Source organism: Anopheles funestus, chromosome 2RL (genome assembly GCF_943734845.2).
Source record: "Anopheles funestus chromosome 2RL, idAnoFuneDA-416_04, whole genome shotgun sequence".
Classification (NCBI taxonomy): domain Eukaryota; kingdom Metazoa; phylum Arthropoda; class Insecta; order Diptera; family Culicidae; genus Anopheles; species Anopheles funestus.
Window position 1 is genome coordinate 15337629 of NC_064598.1, and position 21269 is coordinate 15358897.

General features: G+C 43.5%; 1 protein-coding gene across 1 annotated transcript; it reads left to right on the plus strand.

Moving 5' to 3' along the window:
• Positions 1-588: 588 nt before the first annotated feature.
• Positions 589-9067, plus strand: LOC125764973 (centrosomal and chromosomal factor). Its single transcript, XM_049429758.1, has one exon. It carries the CDS (start codon positions 2185-2187, stop codon positions 4450-4452), a length of 2268 nt encoding a protein of 755 aa, XP_049285715.1. The 5' UTR covers positions 589-2184; the 3' UTR covers positions 4453-9067.
• Positions 9068-21269: the final 12202 nt, after the last annotated feature.

The following is a 21269-nucleotide window of genomic DNA, read 5'->3' on the forward strand; positions in this document are numbered from 1 at the left end:
TTTAGTGCCAGGGAAGAAACACGTGTATTATCCGGGATAGATTTTATGTTTAATTGCTCGTTTTGTTGGAAAAAAATGCTTTATACGGAGAGAGTTTTTAATTTTTCTGGTTTCAATCTATTATTACATAAATTTTGATTATTCTCTTAAGTTTTATCAGAACTTATCAATAAGGGTATGTGCAACATACAAGCTAATATTTAAACGTCTGTAAGCATAAACCCAAACGTCTGCACGCAATGCAGGTTTACGAACCCTGCACAATCTCCCATCGTAGTGTGCGTGCGAAGAATCCGTACAACCATGAGAGGGTAGTAGTGCGTACCATTCTCTCCGTTGGTTGGTCACCGAAATCAGCTGGAGTCGTTTGAAAGGAACGTGCGCTTTGCTGCTTCCACGAACGACACGCACACCAGCATGCGGGATTCCCATCGTTACACGGTGCTACGTCATCGGACGCCACCATCGGCCCTGTAAACGCAGTGCAATGAGAGAGCGCAACATCTCCGGCTCATTGGTGCGGGGCTAGTGTGCGTACAAGCCCTCGCTACGGCAGTGTGCGTGAGCGAAATCACCGAACCGTGGTTCGTTCTCCGAAAACGGCTGTGCTGCTGCGAATGGCCGACCTGGCTGTCATTCGCAAAAGAAACTTCCACTAGAGCGCTTGCAGAGCGCCCGAAGAAACCGCGCCAAGGATACCCTTCCAAGGAAAGGGCCGCGATCGTAGAGTTAAGGGGTTTTATTTTTTTCGTTCTGGTGAGAGAGAAAAGAGAGCAGAGCCCTGTGAGCAAGTGAGCAGAACCGAGTGCGCCGAACTAAAGGGTGTGTGCAGGCAATATCAAGAAGAAATATCGGAGCATTGCGTACGGGTGTACTGAGGAGTGAGTGAAACGGAGCACTACACACAGCGTAACCCGATAGAGAAAGCGAGAAAGAGGCTGTGTGTGCATGTGATAGCGAGTGTGTGTGTGCGTGTTTGCACGAGTGTATAGTATATCAGAAGAAGAGCAAGAAGTGCCACCGAGTGAAGAAGGTGGCAGAAAATCAATAGTCCTTCTTTGGTCCTTCGAATCGGTACCCGAGTGTGGAGGCAAAATAACGCAAAGAGTACGCAACCACTTCGCATCGCCAGTGAGTGAATGTTGCGGTGCACACGTGTGTGTTTGTGTGCAAGGTGGAAAGGTGCAAAAAATCCGCTTAACTAAGCAGGCGGTGGTGTTGTAAAGCAACAGCAGCAGTGCTTGTGCGGGGTTTCTCGAAGTAATTTCGGTTGAAGCAAAGCCAGCAAACCGTAGCAAAGCAGTAACATCTCAAGGAAACGAGTGCTTAGTTTTGTTTCGTAACGCCATCACCTCAAGTTTTAATATCACGGCACAGCGCCCAGCAGAGGTGCAGAATTATCAAGTGAAGGTGAAGTTTTTTGGTTGTTGTTGGTAGTGAGTTTTACCGATTTCACTGCGAAAACAGCGCAGCACGGTGCACTGCGTTACCGGAGATAGCCAAGTGTTCGCAAAACCACCAAGTGTGATAGAAAGAAACCGGCCGAACGGAGTTACCAGACACTCCCGACGGCAATTTGACGCTGACAACGACGGTACCCAGGATTATCCTCCATTCCGTCGCCAAAGCAATCGGAAGACTGAGGAAGAAGCAGATCCAGCAGAAAACCGGGAAAGGAGCAGAAGACTGACCACAAGCAACACCGCGGAACAGCAGTCAGTTAGAAGCTGTTTTGCAACGCGTCGGAAAAAAACGCAAGGATTAATCCGTCGTGTGATGTGTTGAAAAGAAGGGCAGAATAGCAAGAGAAAAAAAGTGTGTCCTGTGTATCTAGCGAGTGTGTGTGTGTGTGGGTGAAGAAGCAAAAAAGAAATATATAAAAAAGCTAACAAGCTGCCACAGTTAGTTGAGATGAAAGTGTGACAAATCGCATTTGCACGTGGAAAGGTGGTAACACCCTCATAAGGGAGGAAGTGGAAACGAGTGTGTGTGTGTGTGTGCGAGAAGGAAGAGAAATTACACAAAAAGGAAGAAAATAAAAATCGGTGCCAAATGAAATAGCAGTGACAGTGTGCGATTCCGCGTGCCGTGTATGTGTCAGTAAGCGAGGCAGTACTAAACTACCCAGTAAGCGGTGTAGGCCTTTCGGTGTGTTGTACGGTGTGTACGAATAGTGTCATCACCATGGCTATGGCAGCGTGCTATCCGACCTACGATCACATGACCGGCGGCAGCAGAAATGCAGGCAGCATCGCGGCACAGCAGCAGCAGCTCCAGCAGCAGCAGCAGCAGCAACAACAGAGCCCAGTTGCGGCCACTAGTCAGCTGCATCATCTGTCATCGCGGCTGTCTGCGGCCGCAGCAGCAGCAGCAGTTGCGGCCGCCGCCTCCAATATGGCGGTGCAGAAGGATTTCAGCATACCGCTGCACGTCGACTGCAGCGTGGAGTACGAGCTGCCGAACCAGGCGAAACCGCCGGTCGGTGCACGGGTGGAACCGCTGCTGATGATCCATCCGTGCTACTTCCGCAAGATGGAGAGTCAGCGGCGCAGCCCGTTCATCAACAACATGCCAAATTCGTCCCGTAGCTCTAGTTCGTCGATTGCGGCCAAGAATGGTGTTAGTGGCGTTAGTGCGAGCAATGTTGGTAGCGGTGGTAACAGTGCCAGCAATGTCGTCAGTGGCACCAGTGCCTCGGTCGATCCCTCGGTGATAAATGGTAGCTGCACGACCGGTGTAAACAACGTCAGCAGCAGCAGCGCCAGCAACAGCAGCCGGCGAAATGCGGCCCACAAGTCGTCGTCCGCATCCACCAGCAACCAGTTCCTTCAGCTTCAGCTGGACGATTACGTTCAGCGCCAGATGCATCGCTCGACAGCGGCCAACAGTCAGCAGCAGCAACACTACGGTGCTGCCAACAACACAGTCACTGGTCATCTGCAGCAACAGCAGCAACAACAACAGCAGCAACAGCATCATCATCAGCAGCACCACAGTCGCCACCAGCAGCAGCAGCAGCAACAACAACAGCAACCTCACCACCATCATCACCAATCGCAGCACCTCGCAGGCCAGTCCTCGAATCAGTACAACCTCACCAACAACCAGTCCCAGTCTCAGCAGCAGCAGCAACAACAACAATCTGCTTCTGTATCATCCTCCGACTGGGGCCGGTATCACATGGGTTCGTCTGATTGTGCCAGCTCTGGTGGAGCGCCCGGTGGTGGTGCAGGTGTTGTTGTGCGCAATGGTAGCAGCTACAGCAGCAAAGTAGCCAACGGTTACGGTGGCAACGGGTTAGCTGTCAGCAACAGCAGCAGCAACACCAGCAGTAGCAACACCGGCAACAATAGCAACAAATCCAAAAGTGTCACTAGCGCGTCCATGAAGCGCAACGCAAGTAATACGGGTATCAGTCAACACCACCAGCAACAGCAGCAACAGCAACAACAACAGCAACAGCAACATCAGCTTCAGCAACAGCAGCAACAGCAGCTCCTGATGCCGGCCAGCTGCGCCGTGTACAACAGCACCGCCAACGGTGTCAGCAGTGGCCTGGTGGAAGGTGGCGGTGCAGGGCCCCGTTGGGGCGACATCGAGAAGACTTCAATGGCGGCGGCAGTGCCTCGCGATTTCCAGGCCGGTCCCGAATCACTGCCAATGAAGGCCGGGGTGGTAGCGGCCGCTAACTTGCCTCCCCCGTCCTACCGCAGTGGGGGCAAGCGGGACGCGATGCTATCCGGTGCCGGCGGCTGTGCAGTGTATAGTAATAATAATAATAACAGTAGTAGTAGTAACCGAAGCCACACCGGTAGCATCAGCGGTAACAATACGGCCGTCACCAGCACGACCGGCATTCCCAGCACGGACCTCAGCCTGTGGGAGGCGGCAGCGAATGGTGGTGCGGGTAGTACTACCAGCAACTCCACCACCCTGCCGGACAAGAGCTCGATGACGGCCGCCATACCGCGGGACTATCACGCGGCTGGTCCGGAACATCTCGCGGCTTGCAACAAACTGGCGGCCGCACGTCAACAGCAGCAACAGTACCAGCAACATCATCATCAACAGCAGCAGCAACAACAACAACAGCAGCAGCAGCAACAACATCACTCGCAACAGCAGCAACATCGTCAGCAGCAACATCGCCAGCAGCAGCAGCAGCAGCAGCAGCATCAACAACATCAACAACATCATCACCAGCAGCAGCAACACCTTCATCATCAGCAGCAGCAACAACACCATCACAACCATCAGGTTGCGGTGGCGGCGGCTGCTGCAGCTGCCGCTGCGGCCGCCGAAGCCTCGGAGAAGTTGCTGTTTGCGGCCAAATATCGGCAGCATCAGCGAGCTTCACATCGGCTACATCCGTACATGATGAGCTCCAGCTTCACCCCGCTGATGACGGCGGCCTTCCCTCCTATGCAGCAGGTGTCCTGCTACAACGTGTGATTCTAAAGCGGCCAAGATGGAAGTGAGCATACCAGTGTGTGTGTGTGTGGAAGGGAGGTGGAGGGGTGGTGGTGGTAGTTGACGAAAAAAGTGTTTGGTTCCTTCAGATCGGTCAGAGAGGATGATGATGTTGTTAGAAGGTGACGAGTGATAAGCTACATGTGGCCAATGCGAAAAAAAAACAAAACAGTGATGTTGAGCGAACGCTGTTGAAGTTGTGTTTTTTTTCTGTTTGTGTTTTTATTATTATTTCAATTTGGTCGTTGGTCGGGAAAAATTGCAAGCGACCATGAACATAAAAAAAATCATGAAAGATGTCCGTTGAGCGTTGATGCGTGTGGGGCTTGCCGATTAAACGACGGTCTGAAGAAAGGAAAAGGTAGCAGACGAAGATAGGCTAAAAAGGGGTGACAGAACGCCTCGGTTTAAAGCATGTATAAAATAGACAGCAACTTTTTTGTTGCAAATTTAAATGTGATAGTAGTTTTTACTCCCAAATAACTTCAAGCTAAAAGATGGAAAAACTGGAGAAAAAAATCCAAATCGAAAGACTAGAGGAAAGAATGAAAGAGGGAAGGAAAAGGAAAAAAAAGCAAAAACAAAAAGGAAAGAGAAGAAGTTAGAAATATTTGTGCGAAATGAATGGAAAACATGGAAGAAAAAAAAAGGGAAAGTAGCCAGAAAGATAAGCAAAAATCACATGACGTTCTTTCTGTTTTGTGTTTTTTTTTTGCATAATCGAATAGCAAGCGGAGCCTTTTTGTTGCTAGGTGTTTTTGAGGATAAACAACAAAAAACGACCGACGTGTCCGACGTAGTGAGTGTTTGGCTTTAATGGAACGGTAGTACGGGATAATATACATATATCTATACACATATATCTTAACGAAAATGGAAAAAAGGGACGAGCAGACAGGAGAAGCAACATAACTATCTAGCCTCAAAATTCCTGACGTTTATTTTTTTTTTCCTCTTGTTTTCTGTCACCACTACCTTCAGTGAAAGAGAGGGCGTAAACAGTAACTTGCATGCATTCATATTCAAGCAAAAATCAACATCAAATCAACAAAAGCAACACAAAAAAAACAGCTAAAGAAACGAACATGTAACCATTAGACAAAATAGCGCGATAATGCGTAAAGCGAGAACGTACACAAAGAGAAGTGTAGTCATGAACTGAAATAAAACGAAGCAGATTAGCTAAGTTAGCAAAAAACAACAACCAATCGTAACTAAAAACAAAAAAACAAACCTATTTGTCTATGTGTTCCAAAGAAAGAAGTTGAAACAGTGCGAAGGAGTTTTTTTGTTGGGGAAAGGTATTAAAGATGCTTACTAAACAGAGAGTGAAAGGTAAAAAAGCAACCAAAAAAAAAAACGGAAAACTGAAGATATCACGGTTACACCTAGCGAAAGAATCGCCAAACGCTAATCGAATGGTTAACGCTTTTTTCGGTTCCGTTTTCACTAGTGTGTTGTGTTGGTTTGGTATTTCGATTCCATCGCGTGTTTGTGTCATTTGCTCGTAAGGTTTGGTTGTTATCCTTCCACATGGGGATGTGTCTCGTTCTCTCTGTGCGTGAATCCTTTCGTTGTTCGTTTTGCATGCGTACAAGCCTGTAGATGTAAAATTGGTAACGCGTGTTTGTGTTGTTTTTTCTCTTCTTCTTCTTTTGCTCATATACTGTTCCGCAACAAATCAAGGTTATAACGTTTATGACGCACGAATCTAAGCTTTAGCTGATCTGAACCTGATCTGATTCCTCGATTTTTTTGTTTCTCCGTTGTGATAGCTGAACATTGCCATATGCCGGGGTTTAGTTTCATGTTTTTGTTTTAAATCATGCACCAAACTATTTAGATTTATGAATGTGTGGTCTTAAATATGTATCTTCCCGACAAAAAAAATGTGACTTGTGGCACAGCCCACATTTTTCACCCAAAATCAAACGCCTGCTAATCACGATTACAGTTGCATCATTTGTTTTCTTTATGTTCCTTAACATCTTCCCGCATCTTACGTTTCACCTGTGTTACCACCCCTTTCTGTAAAGTCCGTCAGTCATATTTCATTCGACACTAGTGTGTGGTATGCAGTATTGAATTATGCTCCCACCCGTCAGCTAAATAAACTGTTTCCCAGCGAACACACATTTGTTTGTTGTACCGAAATCTTGACCATTCGATTCCGCTACATTTATGATTTACCATTTCGCCCCCCCCCAATGTTTGCTGCTAACGTTTTCGACACAATAATAGCCGTGCTATATCGAAAATGGGAGTCGATGAAGTCGGTAAACTGGTAAAACAAAATAAAAAAATAACGCAACTATGCATAGACAAAACTGTTATTGCATGAACGCTGAAAATGTATGCCAATAATAGAAGAAAATAAATAGCAAAATCACTACAAACTTAAGCAAAGTAAAGCAAACAAAAGAAAAAAAAACAAACTTACTAATCAAACCATACGAAAACGACGTACAACGTTCTTCGAATGTTGAAAAATAAAAACGAACTGGACGCTACAATTGTTATAGACTCTTTTCGGATTCCCAGCAACAAAAAAAAAACTACCTAAATAATCAAGTAAAGTTATGAAAACGATACAGACAAACACACATACATACACACACTCAGTACTGCAACAACACACTATGCAAATGCAAAGTATTCAGGTTAGAAATTAATGGCAATTTAAAATGGCTAATAAAAAAGAAGATGAAAAAAAAACTTACACGAAACAGACTACTAACGAAAAGCAGCGGTAAAAAGGATAAACACTAGTCTAGGCACATTTGGAAATAGGTTCGCATATGGAACAGATAAAATTAAAATGCAATGAAAATTATATACTCAGTGACGTACACGCACAGCAAAAAAAACATAACAAATACTAAGCAGCAAAAGGAAACTATAGGAAAGTGAGAAAAGGGGGGAAAAACAAACAACCATGGCAGACATTTTTCGGTCGGAATTGTGACGACGCAAGTGAAACACTAACGAGGAAACGATTTATTGGCAAAATTCGGTACGACGACTAGGCTGACCGCGGTACTGGGCACGGTGATCATGCAAAATGGTGTATTTTGATTTTGTTTTTGGGATTTTATTTTCATTTTTGTCTCGGAAAGATGGCAAACTCTACTGCTGCAAGCGTACACAAGTCTTATGTAAAAGTAGAATAGGATGTATGCAAAACTAAAGCATAAACACTATGATAACAAATTGTACGGATTAAAGAAGAAACAAAACAAACAAACAAACAAAACAGCCACAGCAAGCAACGACACATACTAGTGTGCAAACCTTAGGCTTTTTGGTGGTCAGTTGTGTCTGTACATATTGGACAAGGTGGGACGAAATGAATGGGGGGTTTGATCAAAAAGGGGGCGAGGGTGAATGAAAAGTAAGACATGCGTATCCACACAAACAAACGTACACACACACATAAACAACAACAAACATACCGATCATACACTCACTCAGTCCGACGGACATTAAGTCAAAGTTTAGTCAACGCAACTATTTCACTGGATAATAAAACGTGTTTAGTAGGAAAACTAAAACAAAACAAATCGGTACCGAATGAGCAAAAAAGCTAGAAATTCCAATTTACAGTACCGAAGCTGTGGGAAAATGTGGGGGTAAAAAACGTGAAAAGTAAAATGAAAAAAGAATAAAGGGTGGCGAAGGAAAAGAAAAAAAACAACTGAAACTAGTAATAGTAAATATAAGAATAAAGTAACACACAAAAAACTGATAATAATAGTAGAGCACGAATGGGGGAACGAATGAAAAAAGGAACTGAATTTAATGGAGATAGAGAAAGCATAGTCAAATGCAAAGTAAGTGTTGCGCAGGAAATGGAAAATGAGAAGGAAAAAAAAAACAAAACAAACGTGTGATGATGGGTTTTGATGAGCATGGCGCATGAAGAGACAAGCAGTGAAAACAAGAGACAAGAACGACAGTAAGGAACGGAAATACGAACACGCAAAAAAGAAAAACAAAAAAACCAAGGACGAGTAGAACGAAAGGAAATAAAAATTACAAGTAATCTGTGTATAAATTATGATAATTTAATTATTTAATTAAAGAACAGAAACAAAGAGTAGACAACACATAAATACGAATACATAAACACAAACACGAATAACTAACTAACGCAAACTATACTAGAGACTTTGAAACGCATCAGTAACACTAAACTGGACCTACACCATATACAAACACACATACAGCAAACGTATACAAACCGATACAAATACACGCCAAAAGACGCAAAGCAGGAAGTATGAACATGAGAAAAAAAAACACTGTGGAAAAACGTAAAACCTGATCGTGCGAAAATATGAAAAGAAAAGAAGACAAACAAAGCGAAAAACGCGATCGTAATCGCGACGAAGACAGAAGAACTTGGGAGAGCACGTGAAGGGTGATGTGATGATCATCATCACCACAAAAGGAGAAAAAAACTGTATGTATCGATAGGAGAAGGAAAGGGAGACAGAGGGGGATGGGAAGGATGATTGGAGAGCACTGGTCGGCGGAAAAGCCGAAGCAAAATCAAAGAGAAGAAAATAATAATCGCAAAAAAATGGTTAAAACAAAAGCATTTTAATCGTGTTTCTTTTTCTTGTTTTGTTGTGTTCTCTTCCTCTGTTGTGCGGGGGCGCGAATTTTTGTGATTTAACGAAGCCACCGGAACTGGATGATGACAGTACGGAATGAAGATGTGTAGTTGGGCGCGTAAGTTGTTGGTTGTGTTTTTTGTTTCTTCCTAGGTTTTGTTTTGTTTCTACAGTATGTCCACGGTTCACAGCTTCTCCGTTACCTGGGTTGTTGTTGTTTCGTCGTTGGTTGTTGTTTGATACGGGTGTTGTTAAACTGGGTCAGCTGGTGGTTGCATATGGACGGACCACCGATGAGCATACATTCGTCGTCGGCGATGTTTTGCGTTTCGTTTATCTCTTTATTCATTTAATTTAAGCAAACATGTCATCAAGATCTGCTTTAGTCTATTCTAATAGGTCTAGCCAACTAAGTGGCCTAGTTTTATTTCCGCTGAATGGCTATTCGTTTGGCATATCAAATTAATACCTTTTTGAACATTCATGGGATTGTATTGAGATTTTTTTAACGTATTTTACAGCAAACTCTGGTCTAACAAATTTCAGACGAAATACCTCGAGGTTTTGCTTGAAAGTTGTATTAAAATTTAAGATTTGTACTTCGTCTTCTGTTAGAGCTTTAACCATTAATTTCTGGAGGTGTGATTCCTCAGGGTTCCCAGAGAATTGAGAATCTGAGGCTGACTATCCTGCTACGGATAATTAAAGTCAAGGAAAGCCCGTAATGGCCGACAAAGACCACTTGAGCTTGTAGTGCCAACAAGAAGCAACTGAACAAGAATATTAATGTAGAATAATACTTCTTGGAGTTTAAGAGTTACTTCAAAAATTTCATACCTTAAAGATAGTTTCTTCTTTCTCAAGCCAATATTTAGCCTTAAACTAAGCGAGAATCTGGAAGAAGGAAAGAGGCCTCAGTGAATTTGAGAATTTTGAAGATTTCTAACCTCTTGTCTGGGATATACTAAAGAAGATCGAGTAGGACTTATAATTATCGAGATCGGGAATTTACATCAAACCGGACTTATTGTCTAGACATTCATAACTTCCAAGAATGCTACTGGATGAGTTAAAAATTATACTTCATTATATTCCAATAGATTAATAAGCGTGAGCAGTACAAAGGCACCAGTTATTTATTACCGTTTTTGAGAAGTATTTTATAAGTTATTTCCCCGGAACGACACTCGAGTGAAGCATTTACTATTTCACCCCTGTTTAAATCCAACACGCTACACAAGTGTGGAATAATGGGAGATTGATTCTCCCACACTCAAAAGCCCAAAGTTTCCATATGGAGTGGCAACTAGCGACAGAATCGACGTGTCGTTTCGTAGTCGCAATTAATCTCGCAAATGATTTCATTTCATTTGTTCCACCCATGTACACTACTGAGAGCGTTCGTTAACAGACACCTTCAGCGAATAAGTTACAGTTTTTGGGGGACAGGAAAGGAGTACATAAATTGACTCAAACTGGATATTACCAGTCTACACTTCAGGTTGTGAAAATGAAGGAATGCTAACACGCAGGGAGAAGAATTTTCCACATAATGGATATCCTCGTCGTTCTGGTCCATTGCCGTGCGCGTTCGTCGACCTTGCTCAAGCTCACACACACACACGCGGGCGCACACAATTCAAAAGTTACAGTGTAGCGCAAAAAAAGGAAGTTAATTTAGACGACCACTCTACACACCACGCAAAGGCGCAAAGGATAACGCCACATCAGACCAGAGCACAATCGATCCTTCCAACATGCTGTTTTTGGTATGTGTGTGGTGAAATGTCCCGACACACCCACATACAGAGAGCTATAAAAAGGACGAACTCCTGGGTGCGGGGCAGACGGGAGCTTGTGGGTGAAATGGGTGGTATCAAAACAAAAATGGCCACCACTTCACACCAGCTGGTTGGCGCGGTGTCTGGCTCCACTCGGTATGGTTGTATTGGTTTTCCCTGATGTTGATGGGGATGAAAACAGCAAGCAAAATGGGGATTCGTTTTCGTGTTCGGGTGTTCGGGTTCGTACCAGGGTGGATGCGCAATTGTACGAAATCAGCCGGTACAACGCAACGGTACGTACCAATACACGTGTAACTAGCCGGACAGGAAAACAGCTGGTTTCCTGGTAACATGCGCGCTTCCAACGAAATCCAAACGTCATCGGGCGTGGTAGCCTTTCCTGCACCACCAGCACCATGTGGATATGGTGATGCTACTGCCCTTCAGCAAAAGCTCCACCAAGTGCCAAATGCCCTCAAACGCACACAAACACCTGCACACCCTTATACAACAATGTATGGGTGGGGATCAACTCCAAAGCTTGTTCGCTTCGTTGCGAAGAGAACGACCATCATTCTGCTGCTTCCATCCAACAAAACCCACCTCAAAAGAAAAGGCACGAAAAGGAGATAAATTAAGCGATAAACTCCTGCGGTTGGGTTCCTACCGTTGAAAAGCCTTCGCTTATTTCTTGTGTGCCTTTTTTTTTGTTTGTTCCGTGCTAATGCCAACCCACGACAGTTGCCAGACGTGAGATTGTGTCCCTTCGCGGTAGATGTGAATGCCGGCACTGAGCCACATTCATCGACATAAAAATAAAATCTGATTGCGAACGAAACCGTCCTCATCAGTTTTAACTGATCCGAACCGGCGGCTGAATTGGTTTTTTGGTGAATGCTGAAGTCTCCGGCTGTACTCCCGTGGTGGAGCAAACGGTCCATGGGCTTCAGGGGGTCGAGGGGAGGAAAAGCGATTGGCAAGACAAAGGAAGGCATTCTTTCGTGTGGTCATCGCCAGTAGTTAGTGGCACAATGCTTCATAATCATGGTCTCTGCATGCGTTCTTCCACTTCACGTCTGGGAGAGCTTTTAATGGCGGCACGAATGTGGTATGCCATTAGGATTTTTTCTTCAATAGCGAACTTTAGCCGAACCGTCTACGATGTGATACTTTTTATCACAATCTGTACACTTTAAAGGCAGGAAAATCTATACATATAAGTTTAAATTAATTAAAGAAATTATGATGATGAACGTTCAACATCTTGCATTTACGAATATCGCAACTTGTTGGAAGTTTTGGGGCATTAAAATCTCAGCTATTTTTGGGGAAGAAGTTGTTGCACACCGTTGGTAAAACATTCCACACAAAAGTGTTTGCTAAACTAACTTTCCTCCCTCCGTAAGAGGAAAACTTCCCCCATAAGCATGCCATTCCGTGGTCGTTTGGAAGAATCCCCAAAAGCCGGGAGTTCCTCCATTAAACTTTTGCACCGAAATCTAAACTACAAAATAGCTAAGTTTTTTTTCCCTTGTTTTTGGTCCACCATCCGACGGTTCTTGGCACCTTTTATGGAACGGAACATTGCAGGAACGGTAAGAAGAGAATGCTATAAGATATAAAACATACACAGCATGCCAAAATAGCACGGATAAGCCCTTCGCAATCCTAATGCTCCGTCTACCAGGGTCGAAAAAAGCGAAGCTCTTTTGTGTGTGGGTGTATGGCTGCATATAAAAATCCGTTTTATTGTTATTATTTTAAACTCTCTTTCTCTTTCCACAGGGAGTTTAGCTCGTCGACGCGAAAGCGAAGAAAAATAGAAGGTACAAATTCATGCATTTATGCTTCATACACATCACCCGCAGGGGAACACCTAAAAGGGCCACCATATATTGCCGTAAAGTCGCGGCTGCTGTGGCAAGCGTGTGGTGTGGTGGCCCACATTTGCTTCATTCGCTTTTATTTTATTAGTTTATACGACCGGTACGCCCCGTAGGCAGGCAGGTTGCCTGTTGGTGTTTGCTGATGATGGTGCGTTCCATGGCGAAAGGTCGTAATACAATCTTTTCCAGTTTCCATTTTTATCACTTTCCTCCTACTGGCTGGTTGATGCCGGTTGAGGTGGGTTTTGGGCGGGTTTGCCCTGTTGTGGACACGGGTAGTCAAGTTTATTGGGAAAAGATTTACCCTCCGCTGAGCCTTACATGCGACGTTGGAAGCTAATAGGATTGGCTTGCTGTTTTTAGAACCTTTTTTTTTGTTGCCCAGATCACGATGTTTGCCTCTCTTGGTCGATCGATCAACATCGATCGAACGGCTGGGTGTGTTGGGCATTAGCTTAAGAATGCTTCTCGCAAACACCTCCGAAGTTGTTTTTATCATTCCCGTCTTTCGATCCTTCATCCGACAGCTGTCCGTTCGGGGTTCGGCCATCGGGAAGCAAATCCTGTCGCTGAGTTTTAGGTGACGTTCGCTGAGCAATTATCTACCTGCCCAAGTTTGTCCCGCTGCAGGCACATTTAATTCCCCATCCAGGTCGTCAAGATCGATCGAAATGCAGGCGCATTCTCGGTGCAAGACTTACCGGGCCGTTTTATTTTTATCGGTAAGTGCGAATCAATCCCCGGGAAGATTCCGGCATTCCCGACGGATGTCAGCTCGGGTCGATAAGATAAGCGGATGGCTGCAGCTGCAGAACTACGTTCTAGTTTTGAGCATTTTAGCCCACCATGGAGCACTTCCAATCTTTCCCCGGCTTATCGATCGATCGTTCGGTCGAGTTCACTACTGTCTTCAACTTTGGGACAGTCGAGTGAACTTCCTCGTTACTTTTCGTAATCGCTTTTCCAAATCGGCATCGTTCTCGGTTCAAGCTTCACGGCAATAGCGGCATTTTTGGACGGAGTTATCTAAGGGGAAGAGGGTAGAGGACAAGGGATGGATGCTATGTTCCCGACGTTGACATCCTTATCTTGGCAGACTGTTTCATCCCATACAGCCAACTACCCCGTGTGGGTAGAAGAGACAAAAGGAAGGTGAGTTGGAATTAAATTTAACTTCAAACTAATAACACATTTCGCTTTAGTCGGGGGGAGAAATAAGATGGTTCGTGGTGAGATTAGCTTGCAGCCAGCAAACCGGGACGACTCTGGACGTGACTCGTTTTATCGGCAACTTTTAATCGAAAAAGAGAGAGAGAGAACGTTTGTTTTTTTTTTTGGTTGGTTTGTGTCTTCAATTCATAATCATTAAAGTGGAAGTTTATCTCCATTCGGACGAACACAATGCACACGTTGCAATGATGCCATGGATGAGATAAACGTTGAGATTTGCAAACCATGAAAATAGAACCCTGTCACAGAGCTGCAAAGAGCTGTTTTCTTTGATAATGTTTCAAATGATTCAAAAGATTATTGAAACGAAAGCATTTCTGAGATTATTTACAGCAAGCAGCAATTGTTAGTAAGGTTAGTAAAACTGGTTTCAAGTTGTTGGTGTCTGAGTCTTCCATGTACCAGAAGGTTTGTGGGGAAATCGTTAAATGATGTAAGTTTCTCTTTCTCTCTCAGTTATCAGGTCCCTATTTGCGATGGAATTACCTCAAGGACTTCAAGGCTCTCAACTTTATCGGTCGGTCGGTCACGTTATGAGAATAAAACCAAGCGACCCAATCCTTGAAGCTCTTTTATGTCGTCCACAGGAACAGATATTTATTTTGAGAGTCTCGCTGGAAAGGAAGATCCTTCAAGTGTTAGGCCCTGTCATCAGATTTGAAGGTAAGTAAACTAAATTGAAGATACATATGATATTGATTCAAACTTCAAGATTAATAGTGAAATATCAATAAAATAAAGAGATATTTGGATATGTGTATGAATTCTTAAACTTCCCTCAAAAATGATCAAAATAATTTTGATTCACTAATACCGGATATCAAGCCTCTCAATAAATCTAAAATAGAAGATAGAACAACTCTACAAAAAGGGTACATTTTAAAACATTCTAAAATACAACTGAATAGTAACTACCGTTCCTAGCTTCATCTAAATCACCCGATTAAAGGTCGTAAATCATCATCATCAATCAATTATTGCTTCAAACGAAGTCACTCGCCTTTACCTTGAAGGTTCACTTTCCCCATACCTAAACCAACCGAAGTTAGTATGCACACGAGTGATGCGGGCGGGGTTTTTTTGCGTTGCTTGTCAAGAGAATATGCTTTTTTTTACACCATTTGTCATGGCCAAAATGTAGCACTTCATAAATGTGAAATAAGCACACACACATACACAAGAAAAAACAAATTCCCCACCCCGCAAACTGTGTACACTTCACATACGCTGCCAAGTAGGTATGTGACGCCAACTTTGGGACACTCTCAAGGGTGGCTCTTAATGTGCTCGATGTTTGTAATTAATGACACTGGGTTGTGTTGTGTGAATGGTTTTGAAGGAAACGAGCGAAGCGTAGAATGCAAACCAAAACACGGAGAAGAGCTACAAACAGCAAAAAAAACTGCCAACTCCGTAACAGAACACGGCAACCCGAATTACGACGGAGCGGAACAGAAATGGCTCCGTTTGGAGCATAGGAAAGGGCACACATCGTCATCATCATCATCGTCATCATCAACAGCAGCAGCAGTGCCCGGTAAACGTAGTCCACTGACCAGCATCTAGTCTCGACGACATCGCACGTACGTACTCTGCCGAGGTTTTGACAATTCCGTTTGCGTTCCAATGCGTCCTTCGGTGGAAAGCATTTGCCGGTTGGAAATGGCATTTGTTGGACAGCTCTACCGAGGGTTAATGGTTCGTCCCGTGTCAAAACAGCAGCACATCGAGACACTGCGACACTAGAGAACACAGCAAAAAAAAACCCAAACACACATTCGCTCACACAGGAAAGACTCATAAAACATGACTCGATGTCACGTCGGGTTTGCAACGGGTTTTTCGCGGGCGCAAACGATCGGTCATCCGTTTCCTCCCCGTGGGAATGTACGTATGCCAACATCAGCACCGTTTTGTTGCTGCTGCTTGGTGGTAGCAAAATTTCCGAAAGCACCGGACCGAACATTCAAGCGTCACGCTCGTGGAAGTGTATTTGGGACTTTGTTTTTTTTTCTTAGTTTAGTTTGGTTGTCATCCATGTGGTTTGTCCGTATGAAGCAACTGGAGCATCATCATCAAAAAGCGTGTACGAGTTGGTTAGAATTATTGGTGTGAATTTTGCAAAAACTGATGAACCAAAAACGGGATAAACTCAAACTGGCACGCCGATCGACGTTTTACGATTTGAATGGTGTTAAAAATCAATTTTCCATCCTGTCCATTTGTGCACACGGTGGGGTGACATATTTTCTGGAAGTATTTTTACGCCGAAAACCCAGCACGACTGTGTTGTAAAATTCACATCGAAAGTCACGCCAGCGTAAGTGTAAGCTCGGTGGCACGTTTAAATTATCATCCGACACGACTGGAAGCTCTCGGGTTGATTGTGTGATTAAGTGCTCCCGATCATGGTGCATGTCGGTGAGATGATGTTTTGCGTCACTACCATGTCCCGTGTGTCTACCGATGGTGACCTTTTCGGGGGGTTGGTGCTCCAGTGGGTGTAAGGGTAGTAAATTGAATTGAATACCGATCGCATCCGAAACTCATCCCAATGACAGCAGGCAGCTGATTTGACCGTCTGCTCCCTGCCTTTCATGACACATGACCGAATGACGTCAGGGTGAGGCACTAGATTCAAATCGTACCGCTAGCAACGTGATGATGCACCGTACCCAACCAAAAAGGGGGGTGGGGTTGTATTTTTCCCTGAAGATGCTCACGATGCTGATGATAAGCTAAATGTTGAGGAAAATAGTAAATATTTACCTACGCGTCATTACCAGACACATCCGATTTCAATTTACTTGGCTTGCCCGGAACGGAATGATGGCAGGGCATCCCGAAAAACAATGGCAAACGCAATCGGTCGACCAACGTCATCAAGGCTTAAACATGACGCATTGCCACAGTTTCCACTTGACATCTCGCTGCTACTAGAAGAGATGGATGGAAACATAGGTATCTGACTCTGACTGAGAAGAGAATGTTCGCGAACCAGGTCACAACGGTGTCATATTGTGTGAAAGAAAATACAAACAATTCTTCAACATGTGTGCACGTTCGATCTGATGAAGCGTAGTTTATCTTCCATCCCAAACCATATTTGCCCTTGCACCTGGAGCGATAATTGATTTTCTGGCAATCATAAAACAAGTCAATTGCTTCAACGTTTTTTGACGCTTTGTTTCACTGGGAGGCGGGAATTCAATTGGCACTGGGTTTATTTTTTTCTCTTAAAAATTACTGTTGCTAGGTATTTCTAGATTGTTTTTATGTAGATTCCTACACGCACTATTGTTAGTAATATTATTGGCAGCTCCCAAAAAACAGCTGGCTGCATACACGTCCACCATTCATTTTGCAAGATGAGCAGATAAAGTGTTTGTAAAGGAAGCAAACACCAGAAATGAAAAAAAAACAACTCAGAATCCATCATCATTAAGGAGACGAGAACAACGACTGGCACTGGGACGGAGGACGCCTGGGGATTTTTTTTGTTCGTTGCCATATTGGCGTTAGATTGTCCGATGGCGTGTTTTGTGTGTGTGTGGGGTGGTGTTGTTATTTTTTTTACATTGGGAGTAACAATCTACAATGCTTCACCTCAACCTTCCCTTCACATCTCGGTCGGTACCTTCCCTACCTGTGGAACTCTGATAGGCATGCGGGAGAATCGAATCAAGCCGTAAATCAATCTAGGTTAATGGTGGAGGGCAAAACAATTGGAATGATGATTTGCATCAAAACTCAACCTTCTCGATCACCCCTCGATCGTTCCCCGCCCCTCGTCCTCCTCCCTCAGCCGAACAAGGCATCTGTTCTGGAGTGAAGGTGTCTGGTGTAAGGGCATCATTTCGAATGAAAACGCAGAAAGGCAAAAAAAACGATGTTTAAATGGGTGTAAACACCCATTTGCATTCAACGCTAAACCGGGAACTATCAGGATTATGGCATCTGTTCAGGAATGTCTATTCATTTCCAACGGGTTGAAAAACAATTCTGCAGCCACATGTATATACGGGCAGGTCTGGCTTTTTGCTGTATCATTTCTAGTGAATCATTTTATTTACGGCAAACTTTTTCGTAATTGTTTTCTATTATTGTGCTTCTTGTTTTATAAATAATTGTTTTATTTCATAACATTGAGCAGGGAATTTGTTTTGGATATTGTTTTGTGGGGGAAAAGTTTCAATTCAACATTGCTTTATTAATAGTAATGATTTGTAAAACAATTTCTAGTTTTGTTCTAGCTGCCAATTGGTTATGTTTACATTTACCTTTGAGGCGATTTTGGCTTTAGCGAAAATTATGTTTGAAACTTTTAAAGTACACTGAAGATGCCATTTCGGAAAATACAGAGAGTAGACGAAGGCTATCAAAATCTCAAAGGTGGAGTGAAGTAAGATTATGCATCTCTTCTCATGATCTCATAATGATCAAGAGATCAACATCTCTTTTTCTCTTTTGTTGTCTTTAACGACCTCTGAAGACATGCCGGCCATTTCTGGCTTACTAGACTCATTTTACCACGTAGTTGGATAATCAGTCCTTGCTACGGGGGACGGTCCCGGATGGGATTTGAACTCGGTCCTGCCGTGTGGACGGGCGCCGTTTATCACATACACCAAAGGGCCGCCCCAATGATCAGCATATGGGGACAAAGCATATCGAAACTTCATTTAAATAGCCACATGAAACTCAACTCAAAACTAAGAACTCTTTAACAGCTGGATTCTGCGAATCGAAAGAATCGACAGTCGGCTATTTGAGTCATTTAATAATTCAACTCAAGTAGCTTCTAAATTAATTTCTGAATTGAATGATCTTCATCCAATAAACTTCACAATTAGACTCAGAAGTTACTGAAAAAAAATCTCGTTTAAAATTTGAGATCCACAATTATACAATTTTCGTAATTATTTAAAATATGTCTAGATTAACAATTAACGAAAGAATGTAAGCGCATCAAACTTTGCTTTCAGTCATAAAGAATGCCTTTTTAATAATATTTTCTTTGTTTAACGACCACTAGCAACCATTAACGGCCTAGATAGTGCATCCACAGCATCCAATAGCAAATCTAACTAGAAAAAAAACTGCCATTGAAATGACCGCCGATGCCCTAGTTCGGCTGATCGGTCTCACTTAAATGATTAAGTTTCCCGCACGGAAGACGGCTCTGTCCCCTCTGGCGGTGGTTGACAATGCGATGCGAAAAATCAGCGAGCGGCGAGGGAGGCAGCGGGCTCATAAAGAAGCCATTGTATTTCTGCCACACCGGTCAGCATCAATCGCACGCTGCCATCGATCGATCTCCATCGCGAAAGCGATTGTAATTGACGACAATGAAGCTTCATTTCTTCTGTGTCGCTTTCATACACCAAATCATTTCCAGTTTTTTTTTTGCTGCTGCTGCTGCTGCAGTCTACATCATGAACACTCTTTACTAAAACATTCAGCGGTGGCAAAATGGTTGAACAGCGGGGTTTGAATCCAGCGGGAAGGCAGAAACACGTGCACCACTTTCCGGCCATTTTCCACTGGCTCAGGCCACCCCATCATCAGCTGATGATTGGTTGTATTGTGCAGCGAAAGGGGGGAAAAGCAGAGAGGGAGCAAGAGGGGGAAAACCGTAGAAGAAAATGCATTGAAAGGAAAAATAAAATCCGATAGCGCAATAATAACCGCAGCAAATCACTTTGAAACGAGCAGATAATGAGAGTTTCGTTCATACTGGCAGCTGGGAAAACTTTTGGTCTTGCCGGGAAAAATGGATAGCTTTTCTTGATGAAACCGTGGGGGGAAAGAGGGGGTGAAAAGAGGAAGCTTAATAGAAGCAGGGAACCAGTATTCCAATTCGCGCAAACTAAGCAACTAAGATTGAAAAGAGAGTCTGTGTGTTCGCGTAACAAAATGGCACCCTCCTACCCTTGCTTATTGTGGCTTAATGCTAGAAGCAAGAAAAGAACACACGGGACGTCACACTTTTCAAGCGCAATCTTTCACATTCGCAAGGTTGCTTTCGGTGAACACACCATCCTTTGGTTGGAAATAATGGCAAATTAGAGGAGAAAAAAAATTAAATCGTACCAGCTTGAAACGATCGTTCCTATTAATGTGTTTTAACGTTGAAAAGATTGTTAATGGTTGCGAGTGAAGAAAATAAGGGCAAATAAAAAAAAAAACCTTTATTGTTTCAGTTATCAAACTTCACTAAAGCAAAATACTTTTTCAAGCTTTAAAAAAAGATGAACGGCCAACCTTTAAATCGGGCTCATTATTCGCATATAAAAGAAAATCAAACTTTACTTGCATGGGGTTTCTTATCATTTTCCATCCCATTTCAGCCAGATTTCATTTTTAGATCACTAATTGCATCATTATTTTAGATATTTTATGTGCCACGCCACAATCACAGTTCAGATTGTTTAATTTTCAATGCATTCACCCATTGATTAACGTTGTCCTAAAACAATTCGTGACTCATTTTTGTTTCTTTCTTCGTGTATGGGCTCTAGAAGCAATACAATTGGCCATATCTTTGTGCATTTGATTTCGGAATTTTTAGGGGGCTTTATTTTTGCGCCTCGTTCAAACTTGCAATCGCAATCCAATTTTCCTTTGTGAGCATGAGATCGTACTGGAACCGCCGTATGCCCCATTGATGGATGATGGAATTGATGCACTCTTGGCTCATTGTTTTTGTACCCATGTACCCATGCCCATGCATGAATTAGTGATAATCATGCTGTGTGTGTTTTTTTTTATTACACCCAAGTAACAACACCTCGATGAGCATTAATTCCACTTCGAATCGATTCTGCAATCTATCAGGTGTGCTGCAGTCGGGTAATTCTTCTTCATTCACCAAATCCGTACCGGAGCCCTCCTTCAGTGCTCATTAACATACATTCAAACGTGCCGTTGTCTGATCGGTGCAAAAAGGCAAAAAAAAGCTCACATACACCATTCCGATTACTCACCGCAGCCGAAGAACAGGGGGGGGTTTAATTAAAAATCCATTGTAAGTGTACCATTTGCGGCAAACAGCGCACGCAAGACACCTGAAACCAATCCCCAAGAAGGGGAGAGAAGTTTTACCCCTTGAAGAGTGCCAGCTAATCGGCGATCGATTACCGACGCCAGAGTGCCGAGAATTGGGCAGGAATAAGACAAAGGAAATCCTATCCAATGATGAACATAAAAAAAACACACCATGGACACATGGAAACTCATCACCGTAGGAACCAGTGATTAACCAGTGATGAAAGGAATCAGCT